This window comes from Nannospalax galili, unplaced genomic scaffold, assembly GCF_000622305.1.
Source record: "Nannospalax galili isolate Female #2095 unplaced genomic scaffold, S.galili_v1.0 scaffold735, whole genome shotgun sequence".
Lineage (NCBI taxonomy): Eukaryota > Metazoa > Chordata > Mammalia > Rodentia > Spalacidae > Nannospalax > Nannospalax galili.
Window position 1 is genome coordinate 2484374 of NW_008337053.1, and position 16558 is coordinate 2500931.

The 16558-nt window shown below is 39.3% G+C and overlaps 1 protein-coding gene across 3 annotated transcripts in view; it reads right to left on the bottom strand.

Annotated features, from left to right (window-relative positions):
* Trpm7 (transient receptor potential cation channel subfamily M member 7) overlaps positions 1-16558 on the bottom strand; it is a 119699-nt gene that overhangs the window by 94846 nt on the left and 8295 nt on the right. For 2 of the 3 annotated variants that reach the window (XM_008831805.2, XM_008831807.2), the window contains exon 2: positions 9518-9597. The exons of the other annotated variant lie outside the window; for it this stretch is intronic. In XM_008831805.2, the coding sequence (XP_008830027.1) occupies positions 9518-9597 (80 nt within the window). The remainder of the gene's footprint in view (positions 1-9517; positions 9598-16558) is intronic. 3 annotated transcript variants of the gene reach the window in all.

Consider the following 16558-nt stretch of genomic DNA (forward strand, 5'->3'; position numbering starts at 1 on the left):
CTACAGAGCAAGCTCCAGGCCAGCTGGGGCTACAGGGAGGCATTTTTTTTTTTAATATTTTATGTATCTTTAAAAATTTTTATGTGTATGCATGTATTGCCTGCATGTAGGTAAGTGCACCCGTGTTGTGCAATGCCTGCGGAGGACAGAAGAGGCCGTCGGATTCCCCTGGAACTGGAGTTATGGGCAGGCATTAGCTGCCATGTGGGTGCTGGGATTCAAACCGGGGTCTTCAGCAAAAACAGCCAGTATTCTTAACTGCTGAGCCATCTCTCCAGCCCCCGACACACTGTCTCTTAAAAACAAACAAAAACTACACATACAGAAAGGGATCTGATTAGGAAAGGTTGTTTTTTAAAAAAAATATTTGAGTATCTTGGTGAAAATGTAGAGAAATTTGCGTATTTGCTGGTAGACTATATATTGGTATTTCTATGGAGGACAGTATTTGTCAAAATAAAAAAACAGAGATTCCTCACACTCTAAGTACAATTCTAAGTATAGGCTAAGTAAGACTGGGGATGTGGGTCAATGGTAAAATACCTACCTGGCATACATGAAACCCTAAATTCAATCCTCAGCATTGAAAAGAAAAAAAGATTTTTTTTAAAAGTACGAGCTTAAAATTGTCTCAAGTAAGCTGAGCATGATGGTGTAAGTCTTTTATCCCAGCACTTGGAAGGCAGAGACAGGTGGATCTCTCTGAGATGGAGGCTATCCTGGGTCTACACCAGTTCCAGACCAGTCAATGCTACATAGTGAGACCCTGTCTCAAAAAGAAAAAAGAAAAAAGAAAAGAAAAAAGGCTAAGCATGTTGGTGCATGCCTTTAATCCCAGCACTGGGGAGGCAAGAGCCATGTAGATCTCTTGAGTTCCCGGCCAATCTGGTCTACACAGTGAATTCCAGGCCAGCCAGGGTTTACGTAGTGAGACTGTCAAAAAAATTAAATTAAAAAAATTAAACACTACTCAAAGCAAAAAATGGCTGAAGTATCTGAAGTATAGGCGAAAATGAAAATTATATAAGGCAACATATTACAGCACTTTTTAACAGCAAAGAGAAAAAGAGAAAATAGCTAAAATGTTCATAAATCAGGCACTACTATACCAGCACCAATGATTCAGATACATAATTTACAACATGCAGCAGTTAAGGATAAAGTACTAGGCTAGGGATATGACTCAGTGGTAGAGTCCTTGCCTAGCATGTGTGAGGCAATGGGCTCAATTCCTAGTACCACTAAAACAAAGTACATTTAAAGGAGTTTTAAACCAAGCATGGTGGTATATAGAAGGCAGAAGGATCACTAAAGATGAGGCCAGCCTAGTCTACAAATCAAGTCCCAGGCTAGTCAGGGCTACACAATTAAGACCCTATTTCAAACACAAACACAAAAAGAATAAAGTACAGATCTCCAAAATAAGTAATAAGCACAATGAGATAAAACAGTACATATTTTGAAGTGGAGCAGGAAGTGATACATATATCTGCTTGGACATGCAGACTATTTCTGGAAGGTATTGGAGATGGGGGTTATACAAGTGTGCATATGTATACAAGGGTGGATGCCAAAGGTTGACACTGGCTTATCTTCCTTGATCACTTCTCCACCATGTTTTTTGATACATGATCTCTCTCACTGAAACTGGAGCTCACCATTTTGGATAGATGGAGTTGCCTATCAGATGTGCATGTCTTTCCCCCCACAGTTCTGGGAGTTATAGGCACATACCACAACATGAGGGATCTGAACTCAGGTTCTTATGCTTGCATTGCAAGCACTTTACTTACTAAGTCCTTCTCCAGGTCTCTCTGGAAGGTATTTCAAAGAATGAAAAACACCCAAAGATTTTGTTGTGATTAATTTATAGTCAAAGTATAGGAGTGGAAAGGAGACTTTCACTTACATTTGTGCAAATACGACCAGGTGCATAAATTACATATTCATATGAAACTTAATTTTAAAACTCCCACTAGTACAGAAAGTGAGCAGGTGACTACCTAAAGTAGTATCTCATATGGATGGTTCTAGCTGAAGCCACTTAGCAGGTTGAAGTTTCTTGACTCATTCATTCATTATGTGCTATGAGTGTTTTGCTTGCATGTATGTAAAATGTTTGTGAAATGCCACCAGAGGCCAGAAGAGGGTATCAGATCTCCTGGAACTGGAGTTGCAGATGGTTGTTAGCCGCCATGTGGATGTTGGGACTTGAACCTGGGTTCTCTGCAAAAACAGCAAGTATTCTTAACCTCTGAGCCATCTCTCCAGCCCCTGGCTTGAGGTTTCTTTAACACACGATGAATGCTTGTATTCTTTCTTTTTTTGAGACAGGGTCTCCCTGTAGCCCCAGCTGGTCTGGAACTCACTATGTTGACCAGGCTGGCCTTGAACTCAGAGTTCCACCTGCCTCTGCCTCCCAAGTGCTAGGCATACAGGTGTGCACCACCATGCCCAGGCCTTTATAATCTTTTTTTTTTTGGTCTTTTTGAGATAGAGTCTCCTGTAGCCCCAGCTGACCTTGAACTCACGGAAATCCACCAGCCTCTGACTCCCAAGTGCTAGGATTAAAGGCATGTGCCACCACGCCTGGCTATAATATAATTTTTTTTTGGTCTTTTTGAGACAGGGTCTCCCTGTAGCCCTAGCTGGCCTGGATTCACTAGGGAGACCAAGCTGGCCTCAAACTCACAGAGATCTGCCTGCCTCTGCCTCCCAAGTGCTGGGATTAAAGGCCACCATGCCTGGCCATAATCTATTGTTTTTAATAAAGCAAAGAAAAATAGTGTCTTAGAACTAGCACAGTTAATAAGAAGGCCTAAATACTGTCATGAATTACTAGCCAAGTGACTGGGATATAAAGAGCCTATCTTCAGTGAGTAGTAAGAAATTGGAAAAGGGGCTAGAGAGATGGCTCAGCAGTTAAGAGCACTGACTGCTCTTGCAGATGACCCAGGTTCAATTTCCAGCACCCATACGATGGTCTGTAACTCCTGTAACTCCAGTTCCAGGGTAATCCAATGCCATCTTTTGACCTCTGCAGGCAAGTGCACGACACAGGTGTGCTTATATACATACAGGCAATACACTCGTACACGTAAAATAAAAATAATACTAAAAAAAAAATTGGAAAAAAAAAATCACAGACTCTATGATTAGAATAGACATTAACATTATCTAATCTATAGAGTTAATGGGGCTGGCGATATGTCTATAACATGCATGCAGAAAGATCTGAATTCAGATCCCAGCATCCACATTAAAAAAAAATCTGGGCAGCACATGCCTGCAACCCCAATCCTGGGGGTCAGAGACAGCCAGTCCAGCTAACTGGTGAGCTCTGCCTCAAAAAGTAAGGTGGAGAACAATAGAATAAGACATCTAACCTCAGTCACTGGCTGCCACATGAATGCATACATACGTACACCCACACCAACAGGCATACTCACACCCATACCAACACATAACACATATACTTAAAAGAAAAAAAAACAAAACCTCTTCAGAACTTACTGAAAACTGGGGCATAGTTTTTTCAGAAAGATCTTCTTGATAATAATAAATTACTATAAATTTAAAATGTACTATTATGGTCAACTAAAAATAAAAAGGCAGAGTTTCTTGGCTAAAAGTCAAAATGTCCTTGGGCCTCTTAGCAACATACTCCGTTCCAAAGGCCAAAAATATCTAAAGTATTTGGGAGCTTTGTATCTAATCCTTAAAGGATTTTAGAGTTACCTCTTCAGAGGGGGAAATGTTGGAGGGGAGGGAGTGGGCATGGATTTGATCAAAACACCTTATATGCATGTATGAAATTCTCAATAAAGTTTTTTGTAAAAGTCAAAAAAAAGTCAGGCGCGGTGGTGCATGCCTTTAATCCCAGCACTCAGGAGGCAGAAGCAGGCAGATCTATACATACATACATACATATATATACATATATATATGTGTGTGTGTGTGTGTATGTATGTATATATGTATGTATATATATCTCCTTCAAGAGATAAGAACAGAGCCAGGCATGGTGTCATACACCTTTAATCCCAGCACTTGGGAGGCAAAGGCAGGCGGATCTCTGTGAGTTCCAGGCCAGCCTGGTCTACATAGTGAGTTCCAGATCAGCTAGGGCTATAGGGAGACCCTGTCACAAAAAGACCCCCCCCAAAAAAACAAAAAACCACAGACATATAATCTACTTTAAAACTGGAAAGTGATTTCTCCAAAGAAAACAGAAATACCAATTTAAGTATATGGAAATGTGGCCATCATACGAAAAAATCCTTATGAGAAGCACTGAAAGTCCAGTTCATCCATTACAATGACTGTAATCACACAACAGACAGTAACAGGTGTTCATGGGGCTATAGAGAAATGAGAATAACCCTAAAAATCCATTAGCTGACAAAAAGCAGTGAGTTTCTGCTACATATTATAGTTTGGAAGAACTCTGAATTCAATGGAGCATGTAAGAAGTCAGATACAAAAGAACATATATTGTGTGATTCCATTTGTATGAAACGTCTAGAACATGTAAATTTCTAGAGAGAAATAGGTGGGTGTCTGCTTAGAGCCAGACTAGGGTGGATGAATGGGTACTTAAAGGAGAACCAAGTGTTCTAAAACTAGACTACAGTATTACTTGCACACCCAATGGCTGTGCCAGAAGCCACTGAAAGATGCACTCTCTATGGGTGAATTTTCCTTTTTTGTCTGTGTTCAAGGAGCCACTGGGAAGAAAAGAGAGAGAAGCAGTTTGTGCTCCAGAGTCAGTCATCAATCAATCCAAAGCCAGGCATGATGAAGAAAAGGATGACTGTTAACAGAGTAGATTTTATGGGGAGAATGGAATGATGTTTGAATGATGATGAAGTTGGAGAGGTCAAGGAGGATTAGAGTACAGAATTTCAGAGCCACATTCAAGAGTTTCCAAGTATATCCTAAAAACTGTGGAACTGCCAGAAAGCTTTGCTGGTTGAAAGGATATGAACTAAACTGGGTTTTAGGAAGAACAATCTGATCAAAGAAGGAGCGTCTGTAGGAAGGAAGACAACTAGTTCTGATGGAGGAGTCCCACTGACACATGTGAAGGACCTGAGTCACGGAGGGAAAGAATGGTCCAAGGTAGGGGGCACCAGGAAGACTCAATTGACAAGACAAACTGGATACCTCAGAAACATGTAAAATTCTTATAAAAAGTGGCTTAGGCCTAGCTATGCATGTGTTAAGATGAATAAAGGTGGTCTGATTTAAAAAAATAAATAAAAATAAATAAAAAGGCAGACACAGTGGTATGTACTTTTAGTTTCAACAGTTCTATCAAATAGGAAGACTGAAACAGGAGGCTCACTTCAGGAGTTCAGAGGTAAGCTTAGGCAACACAGCAAGAACCAGTCTTACGGCAAAAATCACAATGTAAAAAAAGCGAAAAATAACATAATTCCCAAAAATACTATTCTCCATGTATCACTTTTTCTTGAAAAAAAAAAAAATACATTATGCTAGTCAATATTCAGTGAAGCAGGCATTCTTATTTACTACTAGTCATAATTAATGTACATGGCTTTAATTCTTCTGTAAATCATCTGGCATTACATAAACTAACGGTGAAGTCCTTAAATTCTCCCTTAACGACCCCAAAAGAGAAATGCATTATTGACAAAAATCCTCATTATTTTTTATGGTGCTAGAGATCAAACCTAGTGCCTCACGCATGATAGGCGTACTCTACCACTGAGCTACAGGCCTGGCCAAGAGACCAATTTACAGAGACTGAAAACTGAAAACAATCAAAATATTCACTAGTAGGACTGCCTCATAAACTGATACATGCACTACCAGAATATTAACTGCAATTTGATAAATTCTTTGTATTAAGAAAAAGGTACTTACTATATTATTGTTTAAAACCCAACATTTTACATAGAGATAGAAGGTAACAGTATTTAAAAAATAAAAGCTAGCCAAGCATGGTGGTGCACACCTTTAATCATAGCACGGGGGAGGCAGATGCAGGACGATCTCTTTGAGTTCAAGGCCAGCCTAGTCTACATAGTGATTTCCAGGCCAGCTGGGGATACAGGGAGACCCTGTCTCAAAAAACAAAAACAAAACAAAAAACTATGCATTGAGGAAAGATTCAAAATAAATTCACTAAAATGTTATTAACAGTGGCTTGCTTGTCCTGATCTATTAAAACTCAAAGTAATCAGAGCTGTAGAGATGACTCAGCAGTTAAGAGCACTGGTTGCTCTTCCAGAGGACCCGGGTTTAATCCCAGCACCCACATAGGGTCTAACAACCATTCATAACTCCAGTTCCAGGGAAATTCAATTCCCTCTTCAGATCTCCACAGGCATTTCATGGCATGGGTGCACTCACATCAACACAGGTAATACATTCATATATATAAAATAAAAATAATAAAAAAAAAATCAAAGTACTTAAAATACTTAAGAAAACTTACTACAGTAAGACATCACCCTTACAAGGGAAATGTGTTTGCATTTGTTTTATTTTTTTTGTCTTTTTGAGACAGGGTCTCTCTGCTGTGATAATGACTATGCTCTGGTTATCAGGCTTGTGCAGCATATTCTTTTACCTGCTAGTCCCATCTCTTGCGGTTCAAGAATGTTTCTTAAGTAAATATTTCATCGTGTGCATGGGTATATGTCTATTAGGTTCACAATGATTTCTTCAGTGTGAACCATAATATAGGCATAATATTAAATATTGAATAGATGTCCAAAAAACAACTTCACTAACAAGATGAGGGGAAAGGAGAACAAAAACTTTATTGTACCCTTTGTATTACACTTAACATTTAGGGTTTAGAGATAAGGGAACACTTTGTGGCAAAGATTTTAGGTAAATGTTGCTGAAAACTCCAGAATACTGAATCTTGTCTCTTTCCATTCTCTTAATTTTCTATTGAATTTCTGTGTATTTCATACAGAAAATTTTTTTAAAATTTTATGTGTATGAGTGTATTGCCTGTGTGTATGTGAGTGCACCAGTGTCATGCAATGCTGCGGAGGTCAGAAGAGGGCTTAACTGGAGTTAAGGATGGTTCGTAGCTGCCATGTGGGTGCTAGGAATCGAACCCTGGTCCTCTGCAAGAGCAGTCAGTGCTCTTAACTGCTGACCCATCTCTCCAGGCCCAGAAAATCATCTTTATACTCCCTTCCCCTTTGGCACCTCCCATTGCCAACCACTCACCCCAATGGAGTTCATACATTCTGTCATTTGTGTTAAGGCCTATCATGTAAAGTCAGTATCCCCAGATGTCCTTCAGTGCAAGTTCATCCATTGGGATCTAGTCAGCCTACCTAGAGTCCTTCCCTTTAAGATCAGCTCTTCCTCACCCAACAGTAATCAGCTGCCAATAATTCTTCGACTACGATTGGGGCTTTCTGTCCATTTCCACAGTTCTGTGTTGGGTTTTTCTCTGCCTAAGTCTGCATGGGCCTTGTGCATGCTGACACCATTACTGTGGTTTGTATGAGAAGGGTCCCAGGACCCTGTATCCGCCCCCTCTTCTGCAATGGTCCCTGAGCCCTGGGTGGGTGGATTTTAATATAGGAGCCCTGTCCAAGGACACTCTGCAGACTCTTATTCTCTGCATTTGGCCATTTGTGAACTTTTGTGTTCCTGGCCCTCTGTTGCATGAGGGAGCTTCACTGATGAGAGTTGAAAGATGCATTAGTGTTCTATTTATCCCTTGTTCTAGGTTCTGTGAGCCTCAGGTGTAAAGGTTGCACTTAGACTTGACAATCTGTGTGTAATGAGTTGTGGAGCTCTGTAATTATATGTCTCTTAAAAGAAGCTTCTTTGATGGGTAGTGACTGGGATACTTGTCTATAAATTTAAGGATCCATAGTTTGCACAAAGTAAGAAATTACATTTGTCTAAGGATGTGACAGGCTTGGAATTTTTTCTAAGATCTATGACCTCTCCAGCTATGTGTATTTGGTTAGGTTTATAGTACCACACATGAGTTTCCTCCCACTGAGTGGGCTTTAAGTCCAATTTGGTAGCTGTTGATTACCCCCAAGATAAAAGTGTCACTACTGCACCAATGCCATTTGCTCTGCTGATCACTGATGTGGTTTTTAGGCCCTGAAGCTGGGGTTGGACCATCGACTGATGTTTTCCCTTAGTAGCTTATATAGCGCTCTCCAAAGCTATGAAAGCTAGCTGGTGGGATTGCAAACTCGTGTAACCCCTACAGGTGTGTGAAGAACTCTTTAAAATTCTAAAAATGAAACTACCATATGACCTGGTTATATTACTTCTTGGAATATACCCAAAGGACTCATCCTATTGCAGAGATACCTGTAAAATCATGTTTGTTGCTGCTCTTTTCACAATAGCTAAGAAATGGAAGCAACCTAAGGCCCCTGAACTGGCAAGTGGTTAACAAAAATTAACCATTGATGAGTGGTAATTTACACAATGGAGTTCTACTCAGTAGTACTGCAAAATAATGAAATTTGCAGGTAATGGATGGATCTAGAAACTCTTATACTAAATGAAGTAACACAGACTGAGAAAAACAAAAGATGTATGTTCTCCCTCATTTGTGGCTCCTAGCACCAAATCCTTTTAAGTGAGTACATATCCTGATGTAACTGCAGGAACCAGAAAAATGGAAGAGAATCAGGGAGGTAAAAAGGAAAGAAGGAACCTGAGAGAAAAGAACCACAGGAGACAGGTGTTACTAAAGGAGAAATGTGTAAAAAGGGGGTAAAGCGGAGGGAGAGACGGAGAGCTATACAAAGAATTATGGGAATGAAGGGGAAGAAGGAGCTCAAGAGAGGTGGGACCAGAGCAGACAGAAATTATCAAGGGAGAAATGGGGAAAATGGGGACACTTTAATGGGGAAGGTAGGAAGAGAGGATAAGACAGGGAGAGAGAGGAGATAACATAAAAAACTAGAGGGAATTGTGTTAGCCCAAAAACTTACTGAAAAATTACATATACACTATCTCTACATGAGTCCATGAGTATAGCTGAAGGCTACATAACAAGAAACAGTGCCAGACAGGAGAAACCTTCCTTTGTGTTGTTGGCCAGGGTAGTCCAGGAGACTCCAAAAATTACATAGGCTATTGCCACAGCCCTTGATTGCCTCCCAGAACTTGATGGTAGACCCTATTGCTGAAGACAGGACATACTTTGCACAAAGGAATTGGAGAAATGGAGCTGGAACTAACCTGAAAGCCACCCCTTCCCTTTCTTAAACAGAAAATTAACAGTAACTATAAAAATTAATAGTTGGGCATGGTGGCACATGCCTTTAATCCCAGAACGAGGGAAGCGGATCTCTGTGAGTTCAAGGTTAGCCTGGTCTACATAGCGAGTTCCAGGCCAGCTGGGGCTACAGGGAAACCCTGTCTCAAAAATGCAAAAAATAAATTAAAAATTAATAAACCTACATTAGTAATTTTAGTTTACCATAAATAAATAATTTACATCTATATTTTTAGAAGATCCTAAAAGAAACAAAGGTATACTTACCTGTGAGGGTCTTTGGAACTTGGTATAATATATACACATTCCCTCTTGGTCAAAGTGCTTTCTATCCAGGATTTCTGGGACTAAAACAAAAAGTTTTCAAGGATGGTTTATAAGTTTATAACCCAATAACCTAAGAAAGAAATAATTTCATGATAAATATATAAAATATTTGTGTGCTATTTAACTTTGTTTTAATCCACTAAGTAGTTGCTGTATACTATATTCTTACTGATGACAGTACATCTAAATCATTAGAATAATTCCATTTAAATCCAATGTGATTTAACAGTGCTATGCTAGAGGAGAAAAACCAATTATGAGAGTCTCACTGTGAGCCAAAAGCCTCAAAAGGGACTACTGTTACCAGGCATGATGGTGCATGCCTTTAACCTCAGCACTCAGCTGAGGCAGGTGGATCTCTGTGAAATCAAGGCCAGCCTGGTCTATATAGCAAGTTCTGGCCAGTTGGGGCTACAAGAAGACCCTGTCTCAAAAAAAAGGTCAAAAGCAAAAGTCAGATTATTACATTTAATTTAGAGAAACTAAGCCCAGCCCAAAATATCAGGTATTTCTAAAAAGCTTAAGAGTATAAAAATGGTTCAAAAAAGTTAAAACATCAATAGTGAGCAAGTTATCTATGATCAACTCAGAAAGCACCCAATCACATCTGATCTTGGAAGCTAGGCAGGGTCAGGCCTGATTAATACCTGGATGGGAGATAGGATAAGTTATTAAACAATTACAAACATTTCATCTACTAAATTTGTGTATCAATCTTTAACAAGACTAACCAAATCAAACAGATTTAAAAATCAGAGCAACACTTTCATAAGGAGAATTAAATAACAAGAATCATAGACATTAACACATTTCTCTAGAATCAGAGGCTAACACATTTCTCATTAATCAGGAAAGGTATTCAGGTTTTAACAACACAGTCAACAAGTTTGTCAAAGATTATGTACCTATTTCTGCATATCACATACAAAAGATCCATTCACTCTTCTCAAGCATTTATAAAAAGTGATGGTATACTAAACTATAAGCCAAGATTCAACAACTATTCAATGAATACTTTCCAGAAGGTATTAACTTGATCTCAATGTAATTAACAGAGTACAAATAAAATTAGTCCTCAGTATTAGAAACTAAATTACGTGAAACTCAAAAATATCCAGAGTTCTTAGAAGCATATAGTGAAAATTCTATGTATTTCAAAAAGTGTCATACAGTCTAAATGGCTTGAGAAGTTAAGTATTGCCTTAAAGCAAGGATTATCCTAGAAAAGGGAGGGAGGGAATGCAGGAGATGAGCTAAATGCCCAGTTTAAAAAGTATCCCGAAGCCATGCATGGTAGGTCTAAGAAATATTAGTCTTTTCTTTCAAACCTTGTAAAACTTTTGGTTTATGACAAGGAATTCTTATCTTTTATTCCTTTACCCACTGAAAGACTTTAGTTTATGAAAAGGTCCTGATAAGTTCCTGGAACCTCATAGAATGGGGAAGACGGGGCCTACCCCGGCTTTAGCCAATCTGCCTTCCTTTGCACCAATTCTTGTAAACTAGGCAACCAGGAAAGACTATGAGATCAGACCCAAGCCAATGGAAAAAAGACACAATACTCTTGCAGTAGGGATAAAAACCTATTAAACTCCCTGCTGGGGTGTGCTTGCTCCCTCTGAATAATGCAATGTGCCCTTTGCAAAAGTAAAAGCTGCTTTGTTGAATTACTTTTGCTTTGTCCATGTGGTTTTTTTTTTTGTTTATTTTTTTTTCAGGGGGGGGTGCTTTGGTATGTTATCAGTAGGGTCCCTGGGACCTCAGATTTTATTTCTAACACTGTGGTATACCTGTAATCCTAGTACTTAGGAGACAAAAAGTAGGAGCATCCAGAGTTCCAGGCTAGCACAGACTACCTGGTAAGACCCTGTCTCATATAAAACAAAAGCATATATATGTATTTATGTATGAGTGTATATATATATATGTATATATATATAAAATAAAAACAAAATCAATGAAATAAAAATTAAAACCAAAAAAAAAGCAAGACTGGGCCAGTGAGATGGTTCATCAGGTAAAAGTGCTTGCTGCCAAGACTGACAACCTGAATTCGAACCCCACAGCCCACATGGTAGGAGAGAATCGACTCAAGAAAGCTTTTCTTGTGTCCCTTACACGTGGGGCACACACACACTCAAAATAAATAAGCACAAAAAAAATTAAAGTTAACAAGGGAGGCAGAGCATTCAAGTGTCATTTATCCTCAAAATCTTCTACTTCTGTTCCCAAAATTTGGTCTTTACTTACTACATCCAAAATTTCTATTTCCTAGATAAAAAGTTCTCCTTTGACTAGATTCACTCAGGCAAGAACAAATTACACTATGGTCATCCTCCAGCCATCAAAGTCATGGGTAATGTCCCATGGAACTTAGGGTCTATTATTATCAAAATGTCTTATATGATAAAGCTCATTTTTGTACATCCAACCCCTTCCATCATTCTCAATCTCACATGTCATTTCACTGAGAAAATGGAAGCAACCAAAACAAAGCTGCTACAACTTTCTATCAGGGCCCGCGAGATGGTGCAGAGGGCAAAAGCACTTCTAGTGCAAACCTGATGAACTGAGATCAGTCCCCAGATCCCACAGTGGAAGGAGAGAACCAACTTCCAAAAGTTGTGCTCTAACCTTCACACAGACTCCATGGCGTGTGTGTGTGTGTGTGTGTGTGTGTGTGTGTGTGTGTGTGTGTGTTACACACACAAATAACTTTTAAAAACCAAGTTCTAGAAGCCAAATGTAGTGGCACACATTTGTAATCCCAGCACTTTGGAAACTGAGGCAGGAAGATCACCATGAGTTTGAAATCAGCCTAGGCTACACAGTGAGACCCTGTCCCAACAAAAACAACAAAACAACACAACAACCAAAAATCTTTGACACGGACCCTCCTACATTCTGCCTTTCCTTAAGTGACTGACTGTGCTCCACCCCAATCCAGCCATTGGCCCTAGTCCTGCACCTCTCTCTCAATCAAGGACACGCTCCAATTCTCTCCTTAACTTCCTTATTAACTGGCTCATTCCCACCAGCATGTAGTTTATTATCTTCAAATCTTTAAAGACAAAACACAATCTTTTTTAGACTCTACCTTCCCCTCAAGCTACCAACTCCATGTTTTTCCTTCTACTCAACATAAAGGGCACCAAAGATTCTCTACTCTTTTCTTCTCTTCTAGTACTTTCTAGAACCTACTACAGTGATGTTTTCAAGTCAACCACTTTCCTGAAATAAGTTATTTTGAGATGGGGTCTCATTGTGTAACTTTGGCTGGTTAATAATTTGTCATATACTCCAGGCTGGCCTTGAAATCACAGAGCTGTTGCTTCTGCCTCCTGAGCGCTAGGATAAAAGGCATGTGCCACACTACCATACCAGGCTAATAGGCCATCTTTCTTCTATCTCTTTTTTCTGGTCTTGGGGTCTCCCTGTAGCATCAGCTGGTCTGGAACTCGTTATGTAGACCAGGCCTCCTCAGGAACTAGGCATGCAGGAAATACATACACATCCAGACAGAACATTCATACTACATAAAATAAAAATTAATTAGTAAAAAAAGAAACATTTTAATTCCATCCCTTGCCCCACTGTTTTTTTGTTTTTTTTTTTTTGAGACAGGGTCTCCCTGTAGCCCCAGCTGTCCTGGAACTCACTATGTAGACCAGGCTGGCCTTGAACTCACAGAGATCCACTTGCCTCTGTGGGGATTAAAGGTGTGCGCCACCACACCTGAATACTGATAATTTTTTAACTTTAAAAAAAAAAAATTATTATTTTTATTTTATGTGTATGCGTGTATTGCCTGCTATGTAGGTAAGTACACCTGTGTCATGCAATGCCCATGGAGGTCAGAAGAGGCTGTCGGATCCCCTGGGACTGGAGTTATGGACAGTTGTTAGCTGTCATGTGGGTGTTGGGATTTGAACCCGGGTCTTCTGGGAGAACAACCAGTGTTCTTAACTGCTGAGCCATCTCTCCAGCTCCTATTGATAATTTTTATAGAGACAAACAGAAAGAAACAAGTAAAAATGTATTACTTATTTCTAAAAGATATCTCAGATTTTGGAACATTTGCATAAACATCATGAGATACCATAAGGAAGGGACCCAAGTCTACACACAATACTCATTTGTTTCATATACACCTTATACAACAGTTTAATGATGGGACTTTTGGTTCCCTGAAAATAACTCCGGTTAAAGACTACAGACTAATTAAATTGTGATTATAGAGAAATGGAATGTCACAGATCCTCAGCCAAAATGAGCTATCTTTAGTCCCTTCAGTAGCCATTTATCACCAACCTCTACCTCCTAGTTAGCATTACTGCCAACTTGACACAGCCTAAAATCACCTGGAAAAGTCTCAACTGAGTAATTTTCTTTACCAGCTTAGTCTATGAGGCATTGTCTTAATTGCTAATTGATGTGGAAGGGCTCAGCCCACTGTGGGCAACACTATTTCCTCAGCAGGTTTTCCTGGGTTAGATAAGAAAGCTAACAAAGCCTAAGCCTAGGAGCAAGCTCAAGCAAACAGCAAACTTCCATGGTTTTTACTTGAAATTCCTGCTTGAGTTCTGGACCTGGTTTCCCTCAATGATGGACTATACTCAAAAGTGTGACAGAAATAAATCCTCTTCTCTAAGTTGCTTTTGGTCATGGTATTTGCCACAGTAACAGAACAAAACTAGAACAGTCTACATTCAACCCAAGATCCAAAGGTAAAAGCTTTGGAATGTGTTAACTTACTGTCAATAAGGTCATTCATTAGATTTTATCAATTCAAAAGTCAAGAATGTCATTAGACCGCATGTGAAACTTATAGCAAGAGACATCCCCCACTTTGCTACAACTTGCCAGCCTGATGTTCCCATCTATGTATTTGGTAAACACATTCTTTTATGAATGTGATCTTCTTTTATGAAGATCATGTAACCTCTTCTATGGAGGCAACCTGAGTCTATGTTCCCAGGCCATGGTCACTCTTATTTGGTTCAGAATAAACTTTTTTCTCTCTTTGGATGAAAGCTGTGTTTTGTGATGACAAATCCAAGTTTATGAAAAAATTCTGTGTATCTTCATTTTAACTTGCCTGCTCCCACTTCTCTGTGTGTGATGAGTGTGCGTGTAGACACATGCTCACATAAGGTCAGAGAAGTGGAATTTTCCACTGTGGCACTATGTCAGCACTCAAATGTTTTGGACTTTGGATTTTCAAAACAGGGATGCTTAACCTGAATATTGACAGAATGATGGGGTAATAAGGAATCTTAAAGATTAGTTGGTGGCTGGGTGTGGTGGTGCACCTTTAATCCCAGCACTTAGCGAGGTAGAGGCAAGCGGATCTCTGTGATTGAGGTCAGCATGGTTTACACAGAGTTCCAGGCCAGCTAGGGCTACAGGGAGACCCTGTCTCAAAACAAACAAACAAACAAACAAACAAACAAACAGATTAGTTGGTGGTTATCAATGAAGAGCAGATTGTAGAGTCAGTCATTTAAGTTAAAACCCCAGCTCTGCTGTTTATTATGTGTGCAACGTTGCACAAATATCACTTCTTCCCTTATCTGTAAAATAGGGCAAGCTCTCAAGACTAAACAAATCCTCTCCTCTAAATAATCAATCCAAGTTGTTTTAGCACAATGTCTGACATGGAGTCAAATTTCAGCCATGCTGATTATCATTTCAAAAGTCTACAAACCATAAATTCTTCCTATTAGAATACTAGCAACTAACAGACACACGTATTATAAATAAACCTCCTCGCCACATCCCTACCTGAAACAAATTAGTACCTGCATATCCTTCTGCTGGCAAGAAAAATAAATAACAATTAAAGATTCCTTATTATACAAGACACTACACAACTACTGTAACTTCTTCCAGGGGTGTCCAACCTTTTGACATTGAAAGAATGCTGTCATTTACAAAGTTCACCATATGAATCCAAAAACAAAAACAAAAATAAACAAACCCTCAATGTCTTTAGTAAATTTATGATACTGTCTTGAACCACATTCATAGTTCCTTGGCCACAGCAAGTTGCACATGCCTGTAAGATGAAAGATAAAAAAGACAACCGAGGGCTGGAGAAATGGCTCAGTTCCCAGAACCGACATGATGATGGCTAACAACCACCCTTAACTCCAGTTCCAGGGGATCTAACACCCTCTTCTGGGCCTCTGGGGGCACTGCATGACAACAAGTGCACTTACATACATGCAGGCAAACTAATCATACACATAAAATAAAGATAAAATTTAAAATACATATAGAAATAATCTACTGCGCCGGGGGTGGTGACACATGACTTTAATCCCAGCACTTGGGAGGCAGAGGCAGGCGGATCTCTGTGTGTTCAAGGCCAGCCTGGTCTACATAGTGAGTTCCAGGACAGCTGTGGCTACAAGGAGACCCTGTCTCAAAAAGACCAAAAAAGAAAAGAAATAATCTACCAAAGGGGGAAAAAGATGAACTTTATGACCTAAGGATAAGAAAAAGCACATAACAAAAATACTGGTAAGCTACATGAAAAATTAGAAAGTAGTATGTATCAATAGCTCTCAAATAAACCAAGAAATAGTCTACCACAAACAAAAGTGAAATGTATAACAACTAGAGATATATTTGCATCTCATAAAACAATAACGTATAACAACTAGAGATATATTTGCATCTCATAAAACAATAACAAATTGGTATCTGGGAAACAGAATAGAAAATTGATCAAAGAGAACCAGTGATCACAAAAACAGTAACTTAGGACTTGAATACTAGAGACTAAGGACGTGCAAATTAAAACAATGAAGAATCATTTCTCATTCATGACGTGACAAAATAAAAGAGCCTAGCTAAATGAAGCACTGGCAAAGGTATAGGAATAATGTTGGCTCTCATATATGCATAAACTGCACAACTACTTTTTTCACCTATCCTGTGTTCTAGTAATTCCATTGTTTAGAACTACATCCTAGA